General features: G+C 38.1%; 1 protein-coding gene and 1 pseudogene across 1 annotated transcript; both read right to left on the bottom strand.

The window, feature by feature from the left end:
* Positions 1-1,537: 1,537 nt before the first annotated feature.
* On the bottom strand, positions 1,538-2,467 carry LOC125405972 (olfactory receptor 5M5-like; annotated as a pseudogene).
* Positions 2,468-5,021: 2,554 nt separating this feature from the next.
* LOC125403468 (olfactory receptor 5M11-like) lies at positions 5,022-5,996 on the bottom strand. The gene has a single exon (XM_048438869.3). It carries the CDS (start codon positions 5,994-5,996, stop codon positions 5,022-5,024), a length of 975 nt encoding a protein of 324 aa, XP_048294826.3.
* Between the last annotated feature and the right edge of the window lie 9,754 nt (positions 5,997-15,750).

Genomic DNA, 15,750 nt, shown 5'->3' with positions numbered 1-15,750 from the left:
AAGTTTCATTCTAAAATTACAAGTCATTGTACTCGTAGCATAGAACACCAGTGGATGATATTTCAACTATGACACAATCATCAAATACTTTGGCCAGCCTGAAAAAGATGGATTAATAAAGAAGAAATGAGGAAAGGTGTGAAAGATACTTGCCTCAAGAAATGTGACATGTCACTGGTTAGATCAACCAAGAAGATGTTCATAAGGACACAAGATACCCATAGTTCTTTCTGTAAACCCTTTTATTCCTGCCTCCAGACAATAAATAGGATCTGGAAAGATGACTCACTAGATAAAATCACATATTGGTCTTACAGAGGGCCTGAGGTAAGTTCTCAGCACTTACAAGGTGTCTAACAACCAACTGTATCACTAGATAAAGGAAATCTAATGTTCTCTTCAAGTCTTCACTGTATTTGTGTGTGTGTGTGTGTGTGTGTGTGTGTTCCTCTACAATTGAGAGAAGAAACCGAGAAGAGAAATGTTGCAATTAAGTTATAATTTCAAGATAAATAAATCTCTGGGTATGGAGAGATGGCACAGCAGTTAAGAGCACTGGGTGCTCTTCCAGAGGATCCAGTTTGATTCCCAGAACCTGCATGGCAACTCAAAGCTGCCTGTCGTTCCTAAGGATTTGATACCCTCTTCTGCTCTTGAAGAGCTTCAGGCAAACATGTTGTACACAGATAAAGACACACACTCACTCATAACACACACACACACACAAATAGAGACATGTATAAGTATAAAATAAACAGACAAATTTTTAAGAAAATAAGCTAATATCTAAAGACAGAACTATATGGAAGTACTGGGCTTTTACTTGGACATGGAAAATTTTTTTGCTGGGTTTCTTTTGTTGTTATTTCATTTGTTTCCTTGTTTGTTTTTGTTGTTTCGGGGGGTTGTTTTCTTCTCTTGGTTTTGAAAGTGATTCTTACAAGTAGAATGAAGTAAGTGAATGTCAGGGTAGAACTGAAGGTAACAAGTAGGCGTCACCAGCACACCTCCTGACAGTCCTGTGATATGCTATAATGCAACTCCTGCATAGTTACAGCTCTGCTCTTCAATATGTGCTTTGTCAATTCTGTGCCTATCTGTACAAAATATAATTACATGCTTGTTTGTAAATGCATACATCCTTTTTCTAAAAGCCTTTAAAACTACAAATAGTCATTCTAGGAATTACTACTAGAAGATGGAGATGGAGGACACAAAGAGCTCACTCGTTTACTTTGACATTAATATTAGGAGTGGATATTTTACGGCATCAAATACATAATTTTCATAATGTGAAAGTATTATATAAAGTCATGAATATAAACTTGCAAAACAGGAGAATAAAACTTCCCACATTTATACATGCATTGCACTTGCACGTAGCATGTAAACTGTTCATCTTTAGAAACTGTGTATTATACATTTTATTGTAAGAATATAGTTTTCCAACTTCTCTATAAAATTAAATTTCTGCAATAAACTTAGATGTCATTCTCATAAACAGAACTTTTATTTGATTTATAAAGGTAAACTGATTTTACTTTAAAAGCACATTTCTTTTGACCAGCTTCCAAAAAGCTTGTTTCACATCCTTATTCCTCAGACTGTAAATGATGGGGTTAAACATGAGGCTTACAAAGGTATAGAACACGGCAATGATTTTGGATTGTTCGACCGACTTGTCTGTGGGAGGTCCAACATACATGCAGAACAGAGTCCCATAAAACACAGTCACTGCCACCAGATGAGACCCACAGGTGGAAAAGGCTTTGCGCCTCCCTTCAGCAGACTGCATCCTCAGGATGGCAATGAGAATGAACAGGTAGGAGATGAGGATTATAGGCAGGGAATTGGAGAGGTTAAATCCTGCTACCACAAACATAGATGTTTTCTTAATGAAAGTGTCAGAGCAGGAAAGTCTGATGAGAGGAGGGTCAGCACAGTAGAAGTGGCTGATGAGATTGGAGCCACAGAAGATCAAGCGATATTTCTACATGGTTTCCACCAGGCTACTAAGAAAGCTATAGATATAAGGACCAGCAATCAGACGCACACATACCCCTTTGGACATCTTGCTGCTGTAAAGCAAAGGGTTACAGATGGCCATGTACCTGTCATAGGTCATCACAGCTAGCATGTAATATTCAGTAATAACCATAGCAAAGAAAAAATAACACGGAACTAAGCAGGCAGCATAAGAAATGGTTTTCTTCTCCGATAAGAAGTTCACCAGCATCTTGGGAGTCACATTGGTAGATAGCACAGATCCAGACAGGACAAGCTGGCAAGAAAGTAGTACATAGGAGTATGCAGGCGTGAATTTACCCTGATCAATACGACCATGCCAAGATTCCCTCCAACAGTGATCAGATAGATCGCCAAGAAGGCCGTAGCTCTGGACGGTCTGTTAATCCCAAAAAAACAAATTCAGTCACCAAGGAGTGACCATTTTCTTAGGTGCCAGCATGATCACTTAGATGGATTAGGGAAAGGTAAATGAGACATTTGTTAGTTTATCTTTTTTCTCCTATTTCCCTACCTCCCTCTTATTATTTACCCTAAAAACTGTTACAAAGATCTTAGAATGCCAGAGATACTACACTGGATGTTCAAATCCTTAAAAAATAAATAATGGAACTCTTTCTTTGTGGTGTGCATGTGTGTGTGCGCGCGATTGTCTACATGCACTCCTAAGTGAGTGATGGTATGTGCATGCTACAATGTGCACTTACTAATATAATATTAGTGAACAATAAAAATGAACAATGAAAACTGCAAAGGTATAGTCAATTCTTTCACTAGATATGTATGAAATAAGTATTGCTAATAATGGGTAGCAAGGATAGGCACCTATTCACTTCTTCACGAAGTCCCAGGATAAGTAAGGTCAACAAGGAAAGACTAAGAAATGAGACTAATAAATTTAATGGAATAGGGACAATTTTCCTTACAGAGGAAAGATGAAAATATTAAAGAATCTATAAAATAAATAAACATACTAGTCACTAAGAGAGACTAAGTAATCATCAGGACAAAAGCAGAAGCTTATATTTAAATGTACCTACCACATAGTCTTGTAACAAACAAACAAGGAAAAAGCAATATGACATAAGATATCACATGACCTTATAGTCCTGAATTATGTTTTAGTACTGACTTGCATCTATATTCTTATCTTGAAAAACTGAGAATTTAACATTTGGATATATTTGATATAATAATCAAATATAAATATTTAAATAATGTGTCATATATATTTATTATATGTTATATATTATATTTAAAATATATTATAATTGTAATTTATATTATATTCTATCATTATATATTACATAATATACAATATTTGAATCTAAACATTTATATTTAATAATAAAAATGTTTGTAACAAATTATATATTTCCTTAGATATTTTTATGGGTCTATATAAATTATTAAGTGCCAAGGTGCTTCTAAATAAATATTCACAACAAAGCATGCAATAATCTTAGCATATAATTGCTTAGTATGCAACTGCAAAAAATATGTGAATATGCAGTTTTATCTTAATTGTAATGGTGAAATGGAGCTTACAACATATCCAGCCTGTGAGATGACCTGTATTGCTCCTCAAGTTCATCCTCCTAACACTGAACCTGAAGCTTTCAGATTTTGTACTGCCAAAGAAATTTCTTTATTTGTTTACAGAAAAATCCCATGAGTTACAAAAATAAACCAAACTTTCTATCCTGAGTGTAATTGGGAAGAAAAGGACCAGTCAACGCAAAGGGATCACTCTCTGCAATGGCTTACTGCTGGCTTAGTTTCCATGTCTGTCCTTTATGACTTGATCTTTACTCTGCAGTTAACCTTCTCTGAACTATCAGACGAAGATGAAAACAAAAGTGACATGCCAGATCGTAATCCTGGTAGGTAGTAGGCTGACAAAAAAGAGACCTGGACCAGCAGTCTTACATCTACAAAATCATAATTCATCAGGTTCCTGCTACTCGTATGACTCCTTCTCAAGCACATCAGTAAGAAACAGAAAAGCACCATCATGATCCATTTCCTCATTTTCACTAGTAAGTAGGAGAGTACAGATGTGCCATTGTTTCTCAAGTGTCCTTCATCAGAAAGTCTGATGGGTCTGTCTGTCGGTGAGATAAATAACTGAGAGCATATTTATCCTGTTAACACTTGTAAACCACAAGTGCCCGTAGTGATGCAGGCAGACCACTTGGCATTGCACTGAGAGGCTTCCACTTAGAATAGCACTTATCCAAATCTGCTGTGCATATCAGTTTGGAGATGTGGATTTGAACGGGCGGATATGAGGTGGATCATGATTCACCATTCCCATCTGCTGCAGGGATAACTGTGTTACTAGTTTGGGTCATCTGATGTGTTTTTTGCTGAGAGAAAATGTCTGACAGGAGCAACTAAAGAGAAGAGGAATTTACTCGGGCTCATTATGTAAGAAGACGACAAGATATCCTGAGTAATTGAGGAGACATGGGGACCTTGGAAGAGGATTGAAGGGGTGGGGAGAGGCAGGGAGGGGAACAGAGAAAAATGTAGAGCTCAATAAAAATCAATAAAAAATAGTTTAAGGAGATGTGTGGCTATCATGAAAGGAAAGCAGAGAGACAGGAGAGAGGTGGCTCAGTCACAGTGTGTTCACACTCAAAAGGCTGTGTTCATTCACACTGAATGGCTGTGTTCTTTTATATTCAGCCTATGTCCCCAGAAAAGGGGATGATGCTGTGAGTTTTCAACGTGAATATTTTACCTCAGGTTATCCACTGTAGAAGTACCTCCACAGGCAGAGGAAGAGATGTGTCTCCTAAGTGATCATCAACCTAATCAAACTAACTGTGAACATTGACTATCATTGATGCATCAAATACAGAGGGCAAAACAGGTCTGAAAATAAGGCCAGGAGATTTACCTCAAAACATGTAACTTTTAGCTGGATCACGAAAAATATGGCCACAGAGAATACTAAAAAGTCATCTAAATACAACTTTATTCATGCTAAATTATAGTTTCAGCTTATTGAAAAACTGAGGCATCACTGCTGTCCTGATAACTTTTTGTCTGGAAATTTTTTTCAAGGCCTGCTTTACATCTTTATTCCTCAGACTGTAGATCAAGGGATTCAGCATTGGATTTACAAATGTGTAGAAGACAGCGATTATTTTGGATTCCTCAACAGTCTTGTCAGTGGGTGGTCTTATATACATGCAGAAAAGAGTCCCGTAAAATAACGTGACAGCCATTATGTGGGAACCACAAGTCGAAAATGCCTTGCGCCTTCCTTCAGCTGACCTGATCCTTAGGATGGCAGCAATAATGAAAATATAAGACAGCAGAATGATTGTGAGGGAACTGGAGAGGTTGAAACCAGCTGATATTAACATGGCATGTTCTTTTATATAAGTATCAGAGCACGACAGCTTAATGAGTGGAGGGTCAGCACAGTAGAAGTGGTTGATGACATTGGATTTACAGAAGGTCATTCTGAAGGTCAGGATGGTTTGGAACAGCCCATCTGAGAAGCCATAGACATAAGGGCATACGGCCAAGGAAATGCAGACTCGCCTGGACATTTTCACACCATAATGCAGAGGATTGCATATGGCCACATAGCGGTCGTAGGCCATGGCTGCCAGTATGTAAAACTCTGTGAGGAGAAGGGCAATGAACAGGTAGCACTGGATAAAGCAGCCAACGAAGGAAATTGTCTTCTTGTCTGATAAGAAATTAGTCAACATCTGCGGGGTGGCCGTTGACGTATAACACAGATCCACAAACGCCAGGTTACTGAGGAAGAAGTACATGGGCATGTGAAGGCAGGAGTCCAGGCTGATCAGGGCTACCAGGCCCATGTTACCCAAGGCAGTGACAAGGTAAACCAGCAGAAACAGCACGAAGAGGAGAGGCTGGATTTCTGGGCAATCTGTGAGCCCCAGCAAAATGAATTCTGTAATTTCAGTGCTGTTTGTGAGGGCCATTTCCTGAGAGATGGGTTTTGGACTCATGCTGTGAAAAAAAAGTTAGAAATGAAGATGTCATATAGTCCAGGAGATTTCAGCCCTGTTCTCAGAACTATTAGCACCTATGGAATGCTAAGGAGGGAGAAATTGTCTTTACCCTCAGTAGAGCACATCAATTGCTTATCTATGACCAAACCTTAAGCCCTGGAATCATACATACAACATTGTGTTACAGACTGAGGAAGTTATACTTATGTATGTAGCAAAACACACAGAGACACACACAGAGTAGACACACACACACGCATCCACATATGCATGCACATACAAATGTGTGCTTCATCAACTAATAATAAAAGAGTCCATGAATTTGCAACAGATCAATGAGAGATGCATGAGAGTGTTATTATGGAAAAGAAGGAAGAGGGAAAAGGTATAAATATTATAATCTCAAAAATTAAAGAGATAATTTCTGTAAATAAATATTTTTAAAAGAAAATTTTAATGAGAGTTGAAAATGTTTTTCTAAAAATTATACCATCTGAAATATATTGTATTATGGTCTTTTTAGCATTCTTACTAAGTCCATGTTTCATTTGATGTTGTATTTTGTTGGCATTTTGTTCCAAACTACATATATATTCTAATTTATACATCTGTAAATAAATCATTGCTACATCTGTCCCGTCTCTCTGCATTTCTTTTTTCTTGACTGTATGCCTATTCTGCAAGGCTAAGCAGGTTAAAGGAGTTTTATGAAGTATTTCTTACATACATCCTTCATATATAAATAACCCAATCTCTTTATGTTCTGTATTTCCAACACAAACTCCCATCTAGAATTTAGCCTTAGAATACTTACATCACACTTTAAGTGATTGAAGGATATGAATTATGTCTTGCTAATTATCATACCATATGTATTCTGAATATATGCATCCAAAATATGTGTTTGTATGTATGTATGTATATATACATATATAAATATATACGCCAAATTATGAAAAATAAAAGCTCAAAGGCTTTAAGGGAGAATGAACTATTGATAATGCAAAAACACAGAGAGTTTGCAGTGTTATTTACTGTAAAAATACTACTGCACTTGGATACATTATTTGTACAAAGGACTTACCTAGAAAGCTTAATGTTCAGCTAAGTGTACCCACCATTTCAAAATACATTATTAGAATATTGGACTGATGAAGAAATTTTATTTTATTTTGTCATATATATGTGTGGTTGTGTGTGTGTGTGTGTGTGTGTGTGTGTGTGTGTGTGAAGGTAATCATGTCTTTCAAAGAAAAGTAGTTTAAACTAAAGATTACATGTTAAGCAAAATGAGCCAAATGATGCAAAAATTGTATCAGGTTTTCTCTCATATTTGCAAACTTAAAATGATGGCTTGAAAATAGAGGGTCAACTTTTTGTGAAGAGAAAATTGAAGGGAAGAAAGAGAGGAAGGGTAAGACAGCATCATAAGTCTAGTATATGTAGTAAAAAAAAACACACACACACACACAATGTAAACACCCTAGTGAAATCCTTCAAATCAAAAAAGAACATGATTCAAGATACAAAACAAAAATACCCAGAAAACCCAAGAGCAAATTTTTGCATAACTTACCTATTAAAGACAAAATCCTGGTGTCAAAACTCAGCTAAAATTAGCTCATCAATAGAATACTTGTGTAGCATATATGATATGTATGATGCCCCAACTGTAATCCCCAACACTTACATTCTGCCATGGATATGTGTATGTATACATGTATAATATATATGCATACAATATATCAACTGAATTAATAAGTAACTATCTAATGTATGAATTGTAGCATAATATCTTTAAGATAATTACAAGAACAGTAACTAATACTTACATAAAGGGGAAATTACACTTTGTTCTGCAGCTAATATTTAAGAAGTTGAGAGATCAGGTCCACGCAAATTTATTTTAAATTTCTCCTCTCTTTACAATCAACTAACCCTGAATTTTCTCTTCATTATACCTTCATACTCAAAATACTTTCATATTACATTTCTTAGTTGCTTTTTTTGTGAGGATGTGTAGTGGGCATGTATTTAAACACAAGTGAAGGTCAGAGGATAACTCTTCCTCTCCTTCCACCATGTGAACCCAAAGGATGGAACTCAGGTCACCAATCTTGGCAGAAATTCCCCTTACCCTTTGAGCCACCTTTCAGCTCCCATAGTTAAAATCTTTTATTGAACTATGTTCACAAATCATGTTTCATCATAAAATGAGTGACCTCAATTACTTCACTATTTAATTTAGAAAGTTGATAATCAACTAAGCCTTCTGTTCCTTACCCCAAAGTTCATGTTCTTAAAAGGTGTTGTTTGGATGGATTAGTGTTACTAATAATGCTCCCATGGTCTTTAACCCCACACCAATTAATAATTTTAAGCTATTGCTCTGCCTGTGATCACAGTTCTCACACCCACAAAACTCTTCTGGGTAAATACAAATATGATTCTTTTGTTGTCTTAAGAAAATTGAAGTAACTGGGAGATATCAACCTGAGAGTGGCTGTGGGCTGTGATGTATGAACCCAAAATTATCTTGGTTTTTCTTTTGCTTTTGGTTTCTGGTTTTTTGAGACAGGATTTCTCTTTAGCTCTGAAGCCTCTCCTGGAAGAAGTTCTTGTAAACCAGGGTGGCCTCAAACTTATGGAGATCCTCCTGATTCTGCCTAACAAGTGCTGGGATTAAAGGCATGCACCACCACCGCCTGGCAAAATTATCTTGTTTTTAAATCTCTGTTATCAGATATTGTTCTGTTACCTGGACCACATTATGAAACTCTCTGAGATACATGATGTGATATCCAGGATATCCAAGTGTAAATCTTTGCAAAGGACAGGAACAACCATAGCATTCTTTTGTAGTACCAGGAAAGAATTGTGGGGCAACTTCCTTTAAGCACAAACATGCTTGATCATGGGACTACTTTATGCCCTTCATTAATCTGGAAATAATGTATCTGTTGTCATTTTAAATCCAAACCAAACTGGGACTTCGGCCAGAACTCCTGCTGCATCCTTGCTCCCCACAGACACAGGCATCCAATTGAGACTCTGTGAGTACCCAGTTAAGAATTCCCTTTGCTATATTTCTCACTTGGAGAAGTGAGTTTACAGCAAAGAGAATATGATGATCACATTTTCTGTTTCTCAACCACTACCCTGGTTCAGATTGTGTTACAAATTTCTTCATTTCATCAGAGAGCTATAGAAAGAGATCAGGACTTCAGTCCAATATGGGCTAAATTTGTCTTATACATGTTCCTCTTTTGTTCTGGAGACTAAACTCTCTTCGGAGCCTCCAGCTATGTCCTTCTTTATGCCCATGCAATTAAAAGTCATCTAATAAACTTCTTACCCGCAAATAATCATTCTTACTGTTCCTGTTAAATGTGTATCCCAAATTTTCATATTATATTAAAGGTAGAGAATATAACTGTTTTGGACATTGGAGTGTGTGAGAATCTGCTCAAAATTTTGTTTCTTATATCTAAAGGAAACATAGTTGGGTGAGTCACAATTATCTCCCAAACTTCAGGTTATTAATGTTGCACAGAAAAAGGGGGCCATGGGAAGGAAGCTGAGAGAAAAGCAACTCTCAAAAGAGCCTTATTTTAAAACGTTTAGGCTCAAGGTCATAAACACCCATGATAAAATGCTGAAGCGTCGAGCATTAGGAGAAATAGATGCCATGCTTAACATTATGGGATCCTTGAAAGCAAAAGCCCTCGATTCACTAAATATTGTTCCTGCTTCTTGCAGATTTGGAGGGTTTCAGGAGCTGCTTTCACTCCCCCCATGTGACTGGCCTAAGTGCTAGACGTTGGAAAGCACATGACTGGGGGGAGAAGTTTAAATGAGAGGCGTAAGGTTATAGCAGCTCCCAGTACTTGGCATTGAGAATGAGACTACTGGAGTCTGTGTCTTGTATTTGGATGAAGACCAGCAGCTAGGGAATCAATCCCTTCAATAAGAAGACTCATTATGGACATTAGAACTGAAACAAACATCACTTTAAAAGTTACTGCCCATTTACAGTCTTCCTAGTAAAGAGAAATTGATAAGATTCTGAATAAATGAATGTTCCTTCATTAGCCAATAAGAAGTTTAAGAAAACAGATATCGTTTAAAGTCAGACTAAAGTAGGAGGCAAGACGATACCTTTAGAAGAGATTCCAAGTAAGGAGGAAAAATCTCAGAAATGTGGTTTACTCTCATTGGAAATGTTATTGTTGATATCATACTTCGGTTTTCAGCCTTTACACAAACCACTTCATGTTCAACTGCTTATCTGCCATAAGTCAACTTAAGAAGTCAAAATAAGTACCATTTACCAAAGTTAAATCAAGACCAGGTGAACAATCTAATAGAAGAAATTGAAGCTGTTATCAAAAACCTCACTACCAAAAAAAGCCCAGGACCAGATGGTTTCAATGCAGAATTCTACCAGAACTTCCAAGAAGAGCTAATACCTATACTTCTTAATGTATTTCACAATATAGAAACAGGAGAGCCATTGCCAAATTCTTTTTATGAAACCACAGTTACAGTGATACCAAAACCACACAAAGACACAACCAACAAAGAGAATACAGGCCAATCTCACTCATGAACATCGACACAAAAATCCTCAACAAAATACTGGCAAACCGAATCCAAGAACACATTAGAAAAATTATCCATTATGATCAAGTAGGCTTCATCCCAGAGATGCAGGGCTGGTTCACATACAACCTCTATCAATGTAATCCATCATATAAATAAACTGAAAGAAAAAAACCATATGATCATCTCATTAGATGCTGAAAAAGCATTTGACAAAATTCAACACCCCTTTATGATAAAGGTATTGGAGAGATTGGGGATACAAGGATCATACCTAAATATAATAAGAGCTATTTACAGCAAGCCGACAGCTAACATCAAATTGAATGGAGAGAAACTCAAAGCCATTCCACCAAAATCAGGAACACGACAAGGCTGTCCACTCTCACCATACCTCTTCAATATAGTGCTTGAAGTTCTAGCAATAGCAATACGACAACATAAGAGGATCAAGGGGATTCAAATTGGAAAGGAAGAAGTTAAACTCTCGTTATTTGCAGATGATATGATAGTGTACATAAGTGACCCCAAAAACTCTACCAAAGAATTCCTACAGCTGATCAACACCTTTGGTAATGTGGCAGGGTAAAAGATCAACTCCAAAAAATCAGTTGCCCTCCTATACACAAAGGAAAAAAAAGCAGGGAGGGAAAATAGAGAATCTTCACCTTTCACGATAGCCACAAATAGCATAAAATATCTCAGGATAACTCTATCCAAGGAAACGAAAGACCTATTTGACAAGAACTTTAAGTCCTTGAAGAAAGAAATTGAGGAGGATAACAGAAAATGGAAAGACCTCCCCTGCTCTTGGATTGGGAGAATCAACATAATAAAAATGGCAATTCTACCAAAAGCAATCTATAGATTCAATGCAATCCCCATCAAAATCCCATCAAACTTCTTCACAGACCTTGAGAGAACAATAATCAACTTTATATGGAAAAACAAAAAACCCAGGATAGCCAAAACAATCTTATACAATAAAGGAATTTCTGGAGGCATTACCATCCCTGACTTCAAACTCTATTACAGAGCTACAGTATTGAAAACAGCTTGGTATTGGCATAAGAACAGAGAAGTAAACCTATGGAATCAAATAGAAGACCCGGATATTAACCCACAAACCTATGAACACCTAATTTTCAACAAGGGAACTAAAGGTATGCAATGGAAGAAGGAAAGCATCTTTAACAAATGGTGCTGGCATTACTGGATGTCAACCTGTAGAAGAATGAAAGTAGATCCATATCTATCACCATGCACAAAACTCAAGTCCAAATGGATTAAAGACATCAAAATTAATCTGACCACTTTGAACCTGATAGAAGAGAAAGTGGGAAGTAGTCTACAAGACATAGGCACAGGGGACCACTTCCTAGGTAGAACCCTAGTAGCACAGACAATAAGAGAATCAATTAATAAATGGGACCTCCTGAAACTGAGAAGCTTCTGTAAAGCAAAGGACACTGTCAGTAAGACAAAAAGGCTACCTTCCGACTGGGAGAAGATCTTCACCAACCCCTCATCAGACAAAGGTCTGATCTCCAAAATATACGAAGAACTCAAGAAACTAGACACTAAAACTCTAATTAACTCAATTAAAAAATGGGGGTACTGAACTGAACAGATAATTCTCAACAGAAGATCTTTGAATGGCCAAAAGACACTTAAGGTCATGCTCAACCTCCTTAGAGATCAGGGAAATATAAATCAAAACAACTTTGAGATATCATCTTACACCTGTGAGAATAGCTAAATTCAAAAACACCAATGATAGCCTATGCTGGAGAGGATGTGGAGTGAGGGGACCACTCATCTATTATTGGTGGAAAAGCAAACTTGTGTAGCCACTGTGAAAATCAGTGTGGCAGTTTCTCAGAAAACTGGAAGTCAACCTCCCTCAGAACCCAGCAATTCCACTCTTGGGAATATACCCAAGAGATGCCTATCATATCACAAAAGCATTTGTTTCACACCCTTTTTAACCGTTCTTCTATTGAGGGGCACCTAGGTTGTTTCCAGGTTCTGGCTATTACAAATAGTGCAGCTATGAACATAGTTGAACATAGTTGATCTAATGAGAGTTCACTAAGGCCAGTTGGACTGGGACTGAACGAGCACGTGATCCAACCAGATTCTCTGAATGTGGCCGGATTCTCTGAAGGTGGCTGGCACGAGGTCTTTCTGAAAAGCCATTGACAATGACACTGGGACTTGTTTCCTCTGCATATACTGGATTTTTGGGATCCAGTCTGTTTGGATGCTCACCTTCCTGGTCCTGGAGGGAGCGGGGAGGAACTTGAACTTCCCACAGGGTAGGAAACCCTGACTGCTCTTAGGGATGGAGAGGGAGGAGGAGAGGGAGTGGGGGGATTGGGAGGATGTTGGGAGGAGGTGTGGAAATGGAAACTTTTATAAATTAATAAACTTTTATAAATAATAAAAAAGGTGTGGAACATATACACATTAGAGTTTTACTCAGCAGTAAAAAACAATGACATCTTGAATTTTTCATGCAAATGGATGGAAATAGAAAACACTTTGCTGAGTGAGGTAACCCAGACCCAAAAAGAGGAATATGGTATGTACTCACTCATAAGTGGATTCTAGCCATAGTTAAGGGTCTTTGAGCCTACAATTCGTGATCCTAGAGAAGCTAAATAAGAAGGTGAACCTGAAGAAAATCATATAGTTATCCTTTTGGATATTGGAAGTAGACAAGATTGCCAGGCAAAACTTGGGTGCACGGGGGTGGGGTGTGGAAGTAAGGGGAGATGGTTAGAGAGAATGGAGAAGGGGAGGATGGGGGATAGCTTGGGGGAATGGGATGGGGGGAGGAAGGATGGATATGGGAGCAGGGAAGTATATATCTCAACTAAGGGAGCCATTTTAGGGTTTGCAAGAGACTTGATTCTAGAGAGGTTCCCAGGTCCAAGGAGAGGTCCCCAGATTTTTCCCTGGGCAGCAGTGGAGTGGGTACCTGAACTGGCCTTGGCCCATAACCATACTGATGAATATTTTGCATATCACCATAGAACCTTCATCCGGTGATGGATGGGGATAGAGACAGAGACCCACATTGGAACACAGGACTTAAGTCCCTAGGTCCAAATGAGAAGCAGAAGGAGGGAGAATGTGAGCAAGGAAGTCAGGATCAGACGAAACCTTCATCTGACGATGGATGGAGATTGAGACAGGGACCCACACTGAAGCATTGAACTGAGCCCTCAAGGTCCAAATGAGGAGCAGAAGGTGGGAGAACATGAACAAGGAAGCCAGGACCGCGAGGGTGGCAATCACTCACTGATACAAGGGGACTGACCTAATGAGAGCTCACCAAGGCCAGCTGGACTGGGACTGAACGAGCATGTGATCAAACCGGATTCTCTGAATGTGGCTGACATGGGGGCCGTCTGAGAAGCCATTGATAATGCCACTGGGACTGCTTTCGTCTGCACGTACTGGCTTTTTGGGATCCTAGTCTGTTTGGATGCTCACCTTCCTAGACCTGGCTGGAGAGGGGAGGAACTTGAACTTCCCACAGGGCAGGAAACACTGACTGCTCTTAGCACTGGAGAGGGAGGAGGAGAGGGAGTGGGGGGAGTGGGAGGGTATTGGGAGGAGAGGAGGAAGTGGAAATTTTTATAAATTATTAATAATAAAAAAAGAAAAAAAAGATAAAATAAAATACACGCTCCCCCAAAATAAAAGAAGTCAAAATAAGAGTAGAAAAAGGAAATGAACATTCATTCAATACAGCCACATTGAGAAGAGGAAGAAGGAGATACAACCAACACCTTCAATTTAGGGGGGAGTCCTGAAATACTATTAAAAGTTTAAACAAATGGCCAAGGATGTGCACACCTGAACAATCCTGGTTAAGATGTGGTCCCTCCTACCATTGCCTCATCATTATCTGCTCTGTCTGGGCTTCATTCTCATCCTATAAGATAGTCTGATAAGCTGTAGTAACTGTGTGAGTTCCTTTACTAGAGACAAGTGCCCCTCAGGTTGGGAAAATTTTTCTTCTCCCAGAATTAGATTCTTGGAGAAAATTCCCATTTCTTTTTGGTCCTTTGTTTCAATATTCTGAGAGCCAGATCGAGAGACACATATGTCTCTTTAGAACATCTCACTTTCTCCCAGTTAGAATATGAGTTTTGATTGCATGAAGGCAGAAGAAGAAAATGCAAGCTGGATGTTTCCAGGAAGCAAAAGCACTTTTTCCCTGAAGACTGACGCTTGTCAGTAAATATACTAAACTTCAGTATCTGCCAAGAAAGCTGCCGAATGGCCTGAATATGTTATTAGAAGACAGTTCAGCAGGGGAAAATACAACTGTGTCATTCTGTGCTTGTAAAAGAGGAGTTACACAACTATGTTTCAGATGAACAGAAGAAACATAACTAGCTCTTCTTGAACAATCATTGTTAAGGTTACCTAAAGCCTGAATAGTCAGTACATACTAACTGCTGTTAGGAGCACAGTTTATACTGCTCAGAGCTGACCTCCTTTATAGACTTCTTTAGTGGCTCTTAATCACAGGAAATACCAAGATTCCTGTTTACCACTGATTTAATAATTAAAGAAAATCCTACCTGTCTAGGAATTAAAGTTAAGCATCTCTAAACCAGGCCAAATTAATTACTTGGCCTGATTTAGAAACCAGTTATTTATACCTGAATACAGAGAGGGAGTAAAACCACAAGACCTACTTACAGCTCTGACATGCACCACTCTTCTCAGTCTCCTTAGAATTCTCTTGATGCTCTATAAACTATAAAAATATACCCCTATTTATATTTGCATGAGGGAAGTGGGCCAAACTAAGCCAATCTGCAGAGGGAATGAAGCACAAAAAGGTGAGCCTCACAGCAGGGACCACTTTCTTAGCTTTAATAGGAGCATTTGGGGATCCAGAAACTAATTAACTACTTCAGTTGTCTTATATTCCACACTTCCATATTTAAAAATATCTTCAATCTGAGCTCTGCAGAGGACATAGTTTGTTTGATTGTCTATTTAATATACTAAAAATAAATTAGGCAAACTCAGTCACTTTTGTCTATTGTTCTCTAAGAAATTATAAAATCCTATGATTTGATGATTTCAGGTAAAC

Source organism: Myodes glareolus, chromosome 6, assembly GCF_982192425.1.
Source record: "Myodes glareolus chromosome 6, mMyoGla1.1, whole genome shotgun sequence".
NCBI classification, from domain to species: domain Eukaryota; kingdom Metazoa; phylum Chordata; class Mammalia; order Rodentia; family Cricetidae; genus Myodes; species Myodes glareolus.
Note: the sequence above shows the minus strand (reverse complement) of the source record. Positions and strands in the feature narration are given on the sequence as shown.

Excerpts from the sequence above, each read along its gene's own strand:
- LOC125403468 (XM_048438869.3), bottom strand. The coding sequence starts at position 5,996 with ATGGCCCTCACAAACAGCACTGAAATTACAGAATTCATTTTGCTGGGG.